The sequence below is a fragment of the Spodoptera frugiperda genome, chromosome 4 (assembly GCF_023101765.2).
Source record: "Spodoptera frugiperda isolate SF20-4 chromosome 4, AGI-APGP_CSIRO_Sfru_2.0, whole genome shotgun sequence".
Classification (NCBI taxonomy): domain Eukaryota; kingdom Metazoa; phylum Arthropoda; class Insecta; order Lepidoptera; family Noctuidae; genus Spodoptera; species Spodoptera frugiperda.
In genome coordinates, this window is record NC_064215.1 from 3,118,253 (window position 1) to 3,134,331 (window position 16,079).

At 35.2% G+C, this 16,079-nt stretch overlaps 1 protein-coding gene across 2 annotated transcripts in view; it reads left to right on the forward strand.

Moving 5' to 3' along the window:
- Nucleotides 1–859: 859 nt before the first annotated feature.
- Nucleotides 860–16,079, forward strand: part of LOC118272396 (uncharacterized) — a 153,783-nt gene continuing 138,563 nt past the window's right edge. For both annotated transcript variants that reach the window (XM_035588875.2, XM_050693450.1), the window contains exon 1: nt 860–1,246. In XM_035588875.2, coding sequence (XP_035444768.2) covers nt 1,226–1,246 — 21 coding nt within the window. In that variant the 5' untranslated portion in view covers nt 860–1,225. The remainder of the gene's footprint in view (nt 1,247–16,079) is intronic.

The window sequence follows — 16,079 nt, forward strand, 5'->3', positions numbered from 1 at the left end:
GGTCTTAGGTTTTTAAGAATTCGGCCTAGTGACCCTTTTTTACCGGTGGGAATTCGCATCTCCAATTTCGTTTTTTTTTTTGCGTAGATATCTTATTCAAATTTTTTGCGAAATGTTCCATTTGACAGTTGGGGTAGAATGTTGCCAGTTGCTGTTTCTTTGTCAATCTTGTTTTTTTTTTTGAAAATAAGGATGGTTTTGAGTTCACTATAATAGATAGCGAATACAGAATTAATTTTTGTTATTTTGTTTTTCACTTTTTATAAAATTACCTATGAGTGTTTCAACACATTTAGTATTAGTTTTATTTAGATTTTTTTTATATAGTCTATGTATGTTCATGTTATGTCTATTCTAGAGTATAAATAAAAAAAATATGGTGAAAAAAAATCAAAAACTTCCATATTATTTTTAGTCATTAAACTTAGCTTAAAGAAAACGACGGCTTGCACCACAAATAGGTATGCTTACTTAGTTAGCTGTAAATATAAAGAAAGATGACTAATTCCCGACTGACATCAGAGTGTAAATTAAGTCAAGCCCAAAGACCCCTCAAAAACAATTGCCACCGGGTTTGATACAGCCATAAAAAATCTTAAAATAAATGCTGTCGACTCATTATGACAGCGTTCTAAATGTAGCGTAAACTACCGAATTACTCCTAGACCAACGTTAAACCGAGTTTAACGGACCAACTTCTAGTAACTCCGTCAGTTCGTCATATCCAGAAATGCAAGTGTACCGAAATGCAATTTCGTAGACGCAGTGTTTGTATGGCTATCTCTTTCTAACATAGAGGTTTTGTTCGCGATGGAATGCGCTAGAGATATCAGGTAGGCAGCTTGTAGGCACGCGCGTCAGTCAGTGCAGTGCCGTGAACCGAGGCGGAGGTGGTGTTTGTTACTCAGTTTTTCGTTCAATAATTACGTATTTACAAACTTTAACGTGTTTCGTTTTCGATAGTGACTCCATTTATTTATGAATGACTATTTGTAACCTGATCAGTGACTTATGCAGTTTATTTATGTTTATTATTTTCTTAGTAAACGTTAAACTATTGTTTTAATTTCAGTGTTGGTTACTTGGTGTTTTAACCTTGTGTTTGTTGATTGACGTGTGTTTTTTTCGGCGGGAGTTTATTTTGGCGCGTATGATGTAAGCGGCGATTGGTGCCGGGTTTGATTCCCGTGTCGATATGGAATAAGCGAGGTGTTGAATTCAGAATATGCATACTTCAATGATGATGGTGAGTAATTAATTGAATAAAGTGCACCAGACGTGTAGGTATCGCTGTGTTGAATAAAATTCTCGCTGTTTAACTTTACACTTATCTGCGTAAGTGAGTACGTACTTAGTATGAGTAGGTTGTCGGTGTAATGATATGGAACGAGTGAGTCCCAAGCATACAATTTACTTACGTTCAACATCGTTTGAAGTTTTAAGTAAAGCCACTTTTACTTCTAGGCCACTGACCTTAATATTGATTTGTCAAACAATAAATTATTCTCTTCTTGCCAGCTGACCGTGGTCACTGAATGGTCTAGGTGTAAAAATACAATAAAAAACCGCTACAATGTCAAAACCAGTTTCTGTCAAACGCTGAGTTATTTGTAAACAGAGCGAGGCTAAGGTATCGTAAATAAATAGCCTTGTTTACCTGATATTAGTTGAATATAAAACTCGTGCCCTGTTCCACGAATTGTGTTAAACCAACATGGAAGAACATGGCTGGATATCATTCACTGAGTATTTTTTTTAATTGCTACCGTTCTGTGTACGCTTACGTCTCAAATGTCAACAATATTAGGTTCCTGGAACGGAGCGGTTATAATCGCTACCTCAGGAAGGTCAAGATATTTTTATGGAGATATCTGGATAGATATTTTATTAAGTCTTAATCTTTACCGTATTCTATGATTACGGTAGTGCTTACGAAAATAAAAAATCACTTAAATATAAAGAAAATTTGCTCCAAATTTGCCCCAACATGACCCAAAAATGAAATTAGAATTTAAAACATAAATGATCAACAACTTTAAATCATACGGACAAATAGTTAACAAGTAAAGCTGAATGCTAGATTACTTATCTAAAACGGTGAAAGATAGAGAAACGACTGACAATCAGCTGTAGAATATAGGACAAAACCGCATTCTTTCAAAAGATACTCCAGTTAACCAAACAAAAATAGCTGTCAAACATCGCAACACAAACACAGAACAAAGGATAGGAAATGAAAATGGGAACAGTTACATTTTCCAATCGCTTAATTCCCTTGCAACCTTCGTAGATGTGCAGACAAGTAGACAAGCATTGATCGCTAATGGATGCACTTTCCATAGAGAAACATCCTTTGATCATGAGCTATAAGATCCTATTAGGTCTTTCCTTTTGCCATTCGTGATATATCCGTCTAGTTTCACTGCAGTGGAAAACATTGGGTGTTTAACATAAAAGGATCCGGTAGATAGTTGTTTCTTTTTTTTTGAGATGCATGTTTGTTACTTAGGTTGGTTGTGTTTCAATGTTTGGATTTTAAGGGTTTTTAGCAATGAATTGTCTGATTGATGACAAAAATGTGCTTTTAGTTATTAAGTTTGTAAACTTTGCAAAGGATCTTTTAGGAACAACTAATTGTTATGATTTTGGTCCTAGGATTCATCCAGTTCAGCTGAATTGTAAAGATTTTGCTCCAAAAGTATCTCTATGACGAAGTATGGAAATACGGCCATTACCGTAACACGTAAGACCGGTAAATTTCACTCACAATCTCGGAGGAAAATGTACACGACGATCAAGAAATAATGGTTGCTGCAAAAAATATTGAACACATTTACCTCTTTCGATTGTTACATTTGGATTGTTAAAAATGGATAAAAATAACAACCTCTCTTTATGCATCGGGGGTTAGTAACAATATAGACACTTTCGTTGCAATCAGAAAGCAACTGAGATACACAACATGAATAAATAATGACAACAAAATGAGCCAGCAACGAATCTAGGTTATCGTATTTGCATATACAAATGAATGTAGGTGTTATAGTTATCTATGGAAACAGTGGAGTAATAAGCACGATAACTTATAATTAGGTAACTTACTGACTGTCGACAAGTGCCAACTGCCGGGTTGGGTAAAATATTATTAGGTTATTTTTAATTCTCAGTAGCAGGAAAGGCTGGAACTGTGTCCTGTGTATGGTATGGTACTAAGATAAGAGATGAATAGACGGTAACTACAGACGTTAGAAGTAAAATTCACTTTTCATCAGATATATTATGACACATACATACATAACCTCAGGCCTGTCTCCCATGTGGGTCGACAGAGACAATGGAAAGCCAATTGCTACGATTCTTACACACCTCTTTCGATTCATATAACTATTATGAGTCTTATCAAAACGTGTATTAGAGCGATTTTATTTGAACCGGGTTAAAATTCCAGACCAATGAAAATACACGTTAAATAAATTCGCATTCTGCAAGAAGCGAAGTGATCATTATTTTTTCCGATTGAAATCGATTTCTTAACCAATGATTCCGATTAATCGCGTGGGAATGTATGTGCAGTCATCGGGTGTAAAAATCTACAGAATGTATTATCACGCCTGAAGATCTTTGAAAAAGCGGAAAAATGTGTTCTATTTCAGTTTATTCAGCATTGTTTTTTTAGCATTTTTATAAAATCACAAGCTTCTGCCAACTGTTTCGCCTGCGTTCCCGTAGGGTATAAAGTATTATTTGAGCATATAGAATACTTCTTAACACTTAGTAGGTATACTTAAAAACAGAAGTAGATTATGGGTCTGGAATTGTTATTCTCTAATCTACCCCTGTTTCAAATTTCATCCCAATCCCTTCAGCCATTTTGACGTGATTGAGTAACAAACTTACATACACACATAATATAAACTCACAAACTTTCGCATTTATAATATTAGTAAAATGATATAGGCAAATTGTCACCAAAATAATTCAGTTGTTAGTCTATGTTGAGTAGGTATTTTGCAATAATGTAAATTGAAATGTTGCAATTTATATTATACAGTGTCAATGTCAAATGCGCAATAAATGTAGTCGGCAAGTTTTTATTCAATTCGACTTAAAATAGCGGTGATTTCCACTAACTTTTAATTATAATACATAACAAAACATTTTTAGTTAGGTTCTTATTATGTTTCGATGAAGTAGACACTATTGTACATAAGGAAATTAAGTTTTATGCTTTCAGCCTAAGTTATGTTATGATTAGGTATTTTAATTTGTAATATTTAATCCAAATTGTGGAATCTTACTTAATCCGAGATCACGTGCATTATAAACGCAGTTTGCAACCACTGAACTAACCAAACATGACTTAAACTAAGATTAAAGAAAAACTCAGCTCAGTTGCAATTTTAAATTACATAATCTAAGCTTGCTCTCCACGAGTTGTTGCAATTTTAGTTGTATAATAATGCTATGTATCTATACTTGGTAAACAGGAAGATAACTTGTAACACAAAATACCCATCTCGATACTTACAATTAACTACGGTTAACGTACAAAAAGTAGTTTAAAAAAAAAGTACGGTGCAGTCGACTTTAAAATTAAACGACGTTTAATTTAAACGTAGGTTAAAAGTGAGTGAAAAGATTATGTGTAAAACATTACTAATTAAAAAAATATTCCATCTAGAGGTGAAGACAGAATTTATAAATCTAAGATGATATTGAAGTTCCCAGAAAATAATATTCATGTATTGTGATAACAAGAAATGTAATACTTTAACTACTAAGTATATTCAATTTTTTATAAGCATTTGCAAAACTAGAAATAAAGAATTTCAATTTGAATACCTTATTTCGCATCATCAATTGTCTTAAACAAAACTAAGATTAGATAGATCTAGATTACTTCAACTTAAGCGAATCCCAAAAATAGACCTAACAAAATAAACATCACTTACTCTCGCAAACCGAATTAATCAGTGTTACATTTCGTTAATTAAAAATGTTTCTTGCGCAGTCCACAGAAGACAATTAATAGAGTGGCCGTAAGAATTAGTGAGAAAACGAAGTTCCTTAATAAAAGCTGGGGGGTAACAAATTAAAATTAATGTTTCTCTAACTATTCCCAATAACTGTTTGTTTTCGAAACAAATTGTGTTGGGTGTGTTTAGCTTTTACCTTTTAGAATTCAATGATCCTTATTGTGTTTATTGTGATGTTTTAAAAGTAACTAGTACTTAGATATATGTATGTAATGTACCTTTATATGTATGTATGTATGTCTGTTTCGTAGATCCACTTTTAGCTAGTGCCAGTGAGCTGTTCCAGGATTTGACTAATAGACATGGCTTTTACTAGATTATGCATATCATAACAGCTACTCCCGCACAATAACACCCGCTGCTCGGCTCCTATTTAACATAGTCTCCCCGATAAATGAACGACAACTCCAACACGAAAAGTGTTTGTAAACGCACCCACGGACAGGAGAAAATCCTAGTATGGGGCAACGTTTTTAAAGACTAGATTAAAGACTTGTCCGAGGAAAACCCATTGATGAATAGGCATCTGTGAAAAGGAACCATTTCTCATTCTATATTCATTCAATTAAACAAAACTTCGATCCAAATTCTCAGTTTTTAGATATTATATACCGAAAATACGACAATTGATACTACATATAGTACCAGGAGCTGCAGGCTACCTAGCGGGTTACCGGGGCTCCGGTTCGAAAAGCAGGAGTAGGAACGGGGTGGTTTTTAGTCAGTAAGAGTCTGATACTCTCCGCCAAAAGCGGGATAAACCATTGGATTCGAGGATTTTCCCTCTCAAAAAAAAAACAAAAAAATATAGCTACTGTAATTTAGCTGGAGTAGATATTTCTTTGGCGAAGTTCGCGTGATAACAACGTTGTATCACATTATTGCGTGATAAATAGTTTAATTAACACTTCATTGAGTTACAAGGCTATTTCTGTAGCGACCGGCCAGGTGTGGGGAGTAAGGTGTGTTATTATTATATTATAACAAATATCTTTATAATAACTATCGTGAGACATAATACATTAACAAAAAAATCACGGTTTACTCACGCACACTAATGGAGAAAAACACTTCTAGTTTTAAGTCACATAGGGACTCTTCATCATGAGCAGCGTGCACAGACGCGGCTATGTCGCGCAGCCTACTACCAACTACTTATATTTACATCGTTACTCAGATTTTTTTATATGGAAAAATGCGTGCTATGGATGACTTCCCTACTATCGATACATCACATACTCGAGCTGCGCATTTTCCGCACAGCTACATAGCTTAGTATCAGTGGAAACAGTCACATAGTTTCACAGCTCAGCTCTTACATCTTCGTAGCATAGCTACATAGCACTATCTCTAGTGAAAAAGCATCCTGATACAACCTAATATATTTTTTTTTAAAGAGAATTCTAGATTGAAAGCCTGGTATTCGTTAATAGATAGACTCTCCACATGAGACTAACAAAATAATTAACAAAAAATAGGCGTAACATAGGTACAGCGTTATTTAAAAACCTGTTTTGATACATACACATTACATATGTATGTACATGTACACCATACGTACAAGCCAATTACTATGAAACTCCAAACGAATTTGTTATGTACTCACAGTAACTAGTTATTGTTATACGTAATCTATTACCTAACAGAATTGATGGTGAGTGGTCTAAAGAGTAACTACCGAGGAAGTAGGCTGTTGTTTTCTTTTTTGGTTTATCAAATAATTTTAATAACTACAAAGTTCGGAATTGTATAAGGCATATGACACTAGGTTCACTCATCCCTATTTCGATTCTTATTTAGTTTTTTTTATGATATCCGAAACCGCTGTCTGTCATGGACACCCGAAACACCAGAGGCGTTACAAATGCGTTGCCGGTGTTTTGGGGGTTAGGAATTTAAGGGTTGTTGGGGAATTGGGGATTGGGAAACACAACGCAAGCGTTGTTTCACGTCGTTTTTCCGTGAGGACGTGGTATCGCTCCGGTCGAGGCGGCCCATTCGTGCCGAAGCATGATTCTCCCAGACTTTAGTAATAGCATTGCCTACCCCTTCTGTAGAACTGTCGTGATGTTGTAAACTGTTACCTAACTTGTCATGTCCAGTGTAACATACTCGTTTTTACGTCGGAAACACAGCTCGGCAAACGAACGTAAATGAAAAAACTTCAGCTAAATATTTTTTTATTGTTAGTTCCAGATTCTAGATTCTAGACCAGTTTTATTTCTAGCTCCTGCAGTTTTCAGCTGTTTTGTAATCTAGAACGGTATTTGTTTTTGTTTGCATGACTCGTTGTTGTTTATGTAATAGAAATTGTTTGGTTTCTTATACATTAAATACGCTTTTATGTTTTTGTTGTAGGTAATTTGTTTTTTCATTTCAGTTCTAGCTATGATTGTGTTTGGGTAATAAGATGAGTAAGATATGGGTTTCTGGGTTAATTGGAAAGTTTTATATAACCTTGTTGGTGTTTTAGCAATAGATATATTTTTTATTCGTATTATTTGCAACAGTTAGAACATCTAGTACAATAAGCAAATCATTAACTTATGTTTTATTTTATGGAAAATCTATTCAATCAATTTGACCTGTATGTATGTATATGCGCGATTATCTAGCATTAGGCTGGACCGATGTTGATGCGGTTTTCAGCATAGCATTTTTCAGACTTCTATTTTCTCTTCTTATTATTACTTGACTTAAAAAAATGGAAGCAGCAAAGAAAATTGAAGGCTGTTCTCTCGTTTTATTTTTATTTTTTGTTTATTGAAAGCAACCTAACTAACTAACTTAACAGCTACTTATTACAACTTTTATTTTAATCTGCAACATCGTTAAAATTAATCATCACGGCACACTTTTGCCGTGGGATTCTCAGAATAGTTTGAATCTAGCATAGCACAGCATAAGTCACTGTGGTCACGTTAGATAAACAAATTCGTCACTCTTTCATTTTCTATTATCGATCGGCCTCGATAGCTGTGTGTGAAACAAACGGCTGCGCCGGAGTCGAAATGTACAAACATTTGTGTATGAGTGACGTTACATAATAGCAAGTATTTTAAAGATGCATTTATCGTTCTTTTCCAAGGCTCGGAACCGGTTTAAAAAATACCGGTTAATACCGGTTTATATCGGTTTTCCTCCGAACTTTTCTTAAGAACGTGAACATTAAAGAACTTTATTTTAACCTAAATTAACCGGTTTATTCGACGAGGGGCATGTCGGTACACGCGTTGAAATATTATTATTGAAATAAGCTGAACAGCGCGCGGCGTTTCTTTGATGTGCGTCGTATTAACCGGTTTTTATTGCTCTAAACCGGTTAATCCGAAAAAACCTTTATGAAAATACTGTTCCAAATACCGGTTTAAAAAAACCGGTTTCGCGAACGAAACCCAATGTAAAGGTTTTGCGTACAAGTACATAATAACGGTTTGAAAATTTAACCGGTATCCGAGCCTTGTTCTTTTCCTTTTCTCCATTCTATTTAACCTATTAATAACTTATTTTTGAGAGAAGAAAGTCATTCTATATTTTTCTCGGCTATCGCGAGGCGAGAGGGAGTGTCAGACTTTTACTGTGTAAAAACCACCCCGTTCCTACGCCTGCTTTTCGAGCTGGAGCCCCGGTTCCGCAGCTCTGAACCTATTAATAACTTGAGAATCTTATTTATATTTTATACTGTTTTATTTATTTTTTTATAATAAAGCTGTAGAGTTGGTTTGTTTCTTTGAACACGCTAATCTCCGAAAATACTAGTCTGTTTTGAAAAAGTATTTTTGTGTTAGATAGACCATTTATATAAAATCATAGTCAATCAGTATAAAACATCACGCTATAAATAAAGTAACTATAAGAAAACTAATGCAAATAACATATTTCAAATAGATATTTCTTATCATACGATACATATACAGTACCGACAATTGTCTAATAAAAAGAATACTACACATTTCACAATTGTTAGATAAAAAGGAAGTGTGTATTGTGTGACCTTGCGTACTCATTTACTGGCAACCCTGACTAGCGCCGGCTTATGTAATTGACAGACACGCTCATGAGCATCAATGTTTTATTATTGCTGGCAACACCGGTTCTTGTTTCGACGGTTTTCAAGGCGATTGTTACATTGTGTATGGCGTCGGAACCAAATAAGATAGTGATTAGACAAAATAAAAATATTATCTTAAGGTCACAGAAAACCGACGTGAAACAACGCTTGCATTATGTGAGTTACCGGAGGCGCAATTACCCCCATTCCCAAAGCCAGATTACCCAACAACCCTTAAATTCCAAACCCCCAAAAGGCCGGCAACGCTCTTATTACAAGACCAAAGACGTTATAAGCCTATATCCATGGGCAGTGGCGATTGCTTACCATCGTCTACTCGTTTAAAGGCTTATACCATAAAAAAGGTAAATTATGAATGTTTGCCGGAAAAATCGGTTGATATTTGAAGATCATATGGAAATTAAGAATGATATTGACGTATATAATGATAAGGTACATGATTTGAAAGTATGTACAGAAATAAATTTTAATGGAGAGTAGAAGGCCAGATGGCAGTTGGGAATAAAATATCGAAAATTACCTTCTAGAGCAATGTTTCATTAATTTTCTTCGAATCGGCTTAAGATTACGAAAATGAAATTATTGACCTTTTTTAATTGACTATTGGTCCCTCGAGCCACGAATTATATGAGTCGAATCTGGAACGTTCTTTTGAAGATCAAGAGAATTATTTTGATTCTGATTACCAAGTGATGAGTACTATGCACAGAGCAAAATAGATAACCAGCTTGTCAGTGGGTTCGGCCGCACTCTCGTGGGATAAAAAGGATCCTATCACACAATTCAGCTCATGAATATGAGCCTCCAGCATGGCTTGAGACTAGTCGAGTTCGTCGTTTAACAGTTACGTGAGCAAGCCGGTGACATAATAATTAATTTAACAATTATCATGAAAGTTATATTAAGACTACTAATAAGATATACTTACGCCCGAATACTGAGAAACTACTCAATTTTAAATTGTTCTTAAATATCGTGCTATCTCTGTCATTTTATAAAGAATTGGTAGGGACAGAACTAGTATTGAGAGCGTCTTAAAAGTGACTGCATTTGAGTATTCGGACAACAGGTACTTAAAATATAACAACTCCTATTCGCGACGATACGAATCCTATGTAGAAATGTTTCTAAAAATCTTGAGTTGGTACCGTATTTAAAATAATTTCGTAACGGGAAAGAAAGTTAGATTTTTTTTATGAGACACGCCGGTTATCAAGCATACGTATTACCTGATGGTAAGCAATCGCCGCCGCCCATGGACACTTGAAACACCAGAGGCTTTACAAGTGCGTTACCGGCTTTTTGGGAGTTAGGAATTTAAGGGTTGTTGTTCGGGAATGGGGATGGGGAAGGGCCTCCGGTAACCTCACTCACACAACGAAACACAACGCAAGCGTTGTTTCACGTCGGTTTTCTGTGAGGCCGTGGTATCACTCCGGTCGAGCCCATTCGTGCCGAAGCATGGCTCTCCCACACTTAAGATATAGTTAGGTAGATGGTGAAACAAGATGAGGGTCGGTTCCTAAAGATGATTGATTACAATCTAGCGGGACACGAGCCGTATTCCAGACAGGAGTTAAAGGACTAGGGTACTTAAGTTATCATCGTATTATACATAGTTAGTTAAAATGTAAATCCATGATTCCTTCATGGATTTCACTGTACGGGGAGCGCGAGACGTTACAATTTACAAACCATGCCTCTCTCTTTTTTGTATTGTAGTGGTCCCATACTACAAAAATGTTGTCAATTGTCAACATTTTAATGTGCACTTTCAGTTTAAAAACAGTCAAAACCATTTTAATTTTTTCTAAACTCTTTGCTAAACATTTTCATTTCAAATATCTAAGCTTTAGTTATCATAAATATATTTCTTACCTTTTTCCCAGAGCTATAATTAAATAAATGTTAAACGGGATCCATTTAAGTGTGTTTAGCGAGTCATAATTCACGATTGGAAGCCACTAGCTTCAATACAACAATAGAACGGCCCCTAAGGGGTCGTATGTTCTCAATGGAATTATTTCTTTACATTTCTTTATACAGATGTTTAGCACTTTAGACCCCCTTGTGAAATAACGCCCTTTGAATTAATTATTATTATTGACAACTATTTGTTGAGCGGTTATTTCTCAACATGTGTTAATTTATTTTGCTTAGGTTTGTTCAGTGGTTGTATGGGATTTTTGAAAAATAAAGGTTCAAACTATCTTATATAGTAGAGTGGTTTACCGGGGCTCCGTGTCGGCTCGAAAAGCAGCAGGGGGTAGTTTTTAGTCAAGAAGAGTCTCTCTCGCCTCATCCAAGGCGAGAGAAGTCATTGGGTGATTTTTCCCCCATAAAAAGGCACGACTATTTATTTCAGACATGACCCCCAAACACTGATGTATGCCAAACTGAATCTAAATCTTAAAGTGTCAAATAACTAAATCACTGAACTCTCATCACAGTCTTCAAGACAAACAAAACAAAGTAAACAACACCAAAATATTCCTACTATCCACTAAGACATAGCGAACAATATTAAAATTCCTAAGGTTTCACATTTCACTCGTAATGTTCCTAATATAATACCTACATACACACAAACAGATGATACTCCACCATAACAAAATTTCCATATCAAACACGAAAACCAATTCCAAACAAGTGTTTGTGTAAGGCTCAGTGCAGAGCGAAATAAAATAAATAATGAATAATCTTTTGCCTTCTTTGTAGAGCTTCTTACAAAATCTCTGTATAATCCCGAAATATATGGTAACATGGTATGGAAAGCAGATTCTCTATTGATGTCTTCAATTTGTAGTTTTGTATGGGAATGCGATTGTATACCTATCTATTTTTCTTTGAAACGTTACCCCACACTAGGATTTACGCCTGTGTCGTAGGTTTCTTTACAAACATACAATTCCAAATACACATGACACCCAGACCCGAAGCAACATTTTGTGGATCATACAAAGAGTTGCTCCGTGCAGGAATCGAATCCGCTACCCGTTGCACGGCAGCTAGTTGCTCAACTACCGTGTCAACCGTGCAGTCATGTGTCGTCAACTGTGTCTGTCAGTAGATGTATCAGTTTGTGTACACTCTTTACTAGTTGTGGTGATTGTAAGGAAATAGTATAAAAAAAGTAAGATAAATTTAATGTCTTTACTTAGTCCAGATTTTTGGCAGTCACTCTTGTAGCACTTCAGAATTATCAATAAATTCAATTACGTGGGTCTTCTACAATAAAATAAGATATGCGTAACACGTAACTACCTCATCAATTCCCACACCTAACAAAACAGCACCAAAACACCAAATTCTAATTTGACTAAAATCACATACAACAACGAAATCTGTTTGTTCAATAACAAACTCCATGAAAACAATGGACTAAAATCTGTGTCGATGTAACCGCAGCTCTACAGCCGGAGTCAGATAGCCTCACTCCTATGAAATATGCAAATACATTTATAATTCAAGTCAAGAGCCGTAAGCGTGGCGCCTCGCTGCTAATCCAAAGTTAAGATCGGCTCAAGTGGCTAAATGCAGGCATAATTAACTTTTCATGGATCAACCGGTATCAAGGTATCAATGGCGGAGGTATCTGGAATATTCGATGATTATCTTATTGTTTGGGATAGATTTTATCCTTGTTTTGTTGTGAATATTGTTCAGATTGTAATTAGTTACGGTGCTTTTCCACCAGAGAAGTGCTATGCTACGTTGCTGTGGATGCGTTTGGTTTCTACATCCATAGCATAGCATTGGTGGAAACGGACTCAGCTAAGCTATGTTTTTTATATGGAAAGATGCGTGCTACGGGTGGCTTCCCTACTATCGATACATCGCATACTCGAGCTGCGTATCTTCTTCGCACAGCTACATAGCTTAGTATCGGTGGAAATGGTCTCTGGTGGAAAAACACCATTCATTTCACTTCTTTTTTCTTGTCCTCCATCACGTGTCATAGGTGCATGGAGTATGTCTCCTTTTTCTATTCTTCCTCTTGTGGACGTCGTCACATCACAAAAGGTCTTTTCTTACATATTATCATCCCTCACACCATCTAACTCATCTTTTCTTAAGTCGTCTGCATCTCTTTTCTTATAAGTTACCATTATACTATGTGGTTTACTTATTTAAAAAACTGACAGCATTATAATATTTATTTAAAGTTTAAGTTTAATATACAGCATTTGTACATATTACCATAAAATAAACTGACTATATTATCATACTTAACTCTGTAATTTTATCGACTAACATAACACTAAAATCAAATTGAGCTTTTGATCTTTTAATATTCATTTGGTACAATATTATTAGTAGATAGTTTTATTTATAATATCATTGATTTGGTAAAGGTTCACTTAAATGACAATGAGAGGTTTCTTCACACCTTTTATCCCCGGAGGGGTAGGCATAGGCGTCCACTGTACACCAACTTTCCACTATTTGTGTTATAAGTCCCATGTCAGGAGATAACAAGAAGAATTATTTACTATTCTACCTTTCCCTGGGCAAGCTTGCGCGTGGAAACACTATTCTGGATTCACAACTTTTATATGAGTGATGGAATATTAAAACCGTTTTCTATTAAGATTAAGAAGTCAACATAAATCTCATCCAAAAACAAAATGATGATGCATGTAATTCAAACTCAGAATTACTACTAACTACACTTACAAAATATTATTCAACATCAATTTTAAGAGCACTGTTCGAAAGAATAACAGCATCTATATGAGTTTACCTTAGCTTGAGCAAACGTCTGTTTATTTAGATTAAACACATGTTATAAATCTTTTCTAAGTTGAAAGTTTGATTCATATTATTACACGAAACGAGGTAAATCAGATGAATCACCAGGCAGTATACATTTATCGATGTAATTTTCCTTTATTACGGACACCTACGCCCCGACTTTCTATTACAACAAAATTATTATTAGACCCTATTGTGTTTTATCGTCCAATTACTTTATTATCATAGCTTTAGATATCAATTACAGTTGTTCTCAAATTCATTTTAGTTTTCATTTGTCTATTGTGTTTATCTTTAGCTGTTTTGTCTAGTTCTTCAATTTAATGTTAATAATTGTTCTTCGTAAATATCCCACTTATTTATTCGCACGAAGCACTTCGCTTCATGCTCCCTTGTGCGAACTGCTAGGGAGTGGAATTCTTTGCCGGAGTCTGAGTTTCCTGATGGGTATAACCTGGGTATCTTCAAAGCCCGAGTGAATAGGTTGCTTATGGGCAGACGTGCTCCATCGTAGGCCGCACTTACATCAGGCGAGATAGCGGTCAAACGTCGAACCATCAAATGTAAAAAAAAAAAATGGTAGATAGTAATTACTATAGCTTGATATAAAGTTCTCTATTTATTTTTGTTATAATTCCCTTGTATGGTTGGATTCCGCAATCCATAATAACTATTCATCTTCTTTTTAACCTAGAACACAATAAGTATTAATGTCTTATATCCACAAATAGGCATTGTTCAAACTTCACATTGTCTAAAATGTGACGATCAGAGTATCAGCGTTACCAACTTCCATTCGGCAATTTTCACACATTGTTATTTTTTTAACGGAATCTCTTGAAACCTCTACGTTTGAGGTTTATCTTTAATTTCTATCTTAGATATGGGGAATTGGATACATGTCTTTTGTACGTTTATCGCGATGTAGTCTCCTAAACTTTATTGCTTGACAATGAACGTCTTTATTCGTGAGTAACAAAAGATTTTTTGTATATTAGAAGATTGTTGTTTCCTTAGACATTTTTCTTTATACATATAATACGATAAATATATCATCCGCCTTTCGTGGCTTTTGGGAATTGTGATTGAGAGTAACTCACGTAAATGCTGAGTAGTTTCTTGTGTCTATTGTCAATGTTGTCGCCAACGCCGAGAAATTCTTTGATACTTATTTTTCTTGCGTAGGAAGTGTTACAAGTTATATTCTTATTTGATTCTCTAAGTAACTGGCTATCAGAATGTTTATAAATTTACAATCCTATCCGTATTTAAATATTAGTGCATATAGTTAATCAGAAATATATTAATCGCCGATCATGTCACGTGATTTGATAAAGGCTTTGTAAACCAGGTTGCTTAGACTAGACGAGTGGTAATCTCTTCAGTGCGATTCTAATTCTATAATCATTAATGTATGAATTTTGCCATTCATCGGCTGATTAAAGAATCTAATGCTTATCGTACAAAGCATTGCTTAGTGATACGCAACAGTAACTAACGTTGAAAGAAACGTGCCCACCTCTTTTTGGAATATTTCTAATAGTGTATGTTCTACTTAGGTCATTTTAAAGGTTCATGCTCAATTGCTCACAAGAGTGCGGTTTTCCGCATGGAAGATCACCCTAAGTACTAACCTTACTTATAGCAAAGGGTTGTTCAAAGGAACGCCCTTGTGAAGAGCTGTTTCAAGGGCACCTCAATTAAGAACCGCAAGGAACAGAAGAAAAGGTAGGCCAACTTAATAATAATTGGGCTTTCGGTTACTTAGGTCTAACTGAGAATCGGTTTATTGTTCTCAAATTGTACAGACAGGTATCAAACTAAATTGACAATTAGAACTAAAACTATAAAGTTTACAATCGCTTGTGTTGTTTCAATCAGTGGTTTATGTTTGCTCAACAAAGAAAGAGGTCCTTTTTCAATCGATATTTGTGTAGAAATCGATTTATGGAAATAACAACATTATGACTCGTTGGGTGCAGTATAGTGAGGCAATAAATATCGATAAAGTCTGTTGACTTAGATAGTGCAGTGCTTATGTAAACGTTTACCTGTAATTTTTATCATATCGATATAGGTTTTGGGTGAGCCTGATAAGACAGAAGTCGCCAAGGACATATCGATAACGTTCTTAGACTCGATAAGAACGCCATTACTCGGTTTTTGTTGTCGGACAAATATTTGAAATTGAAAGTAAACATCTTTGATATTAATTT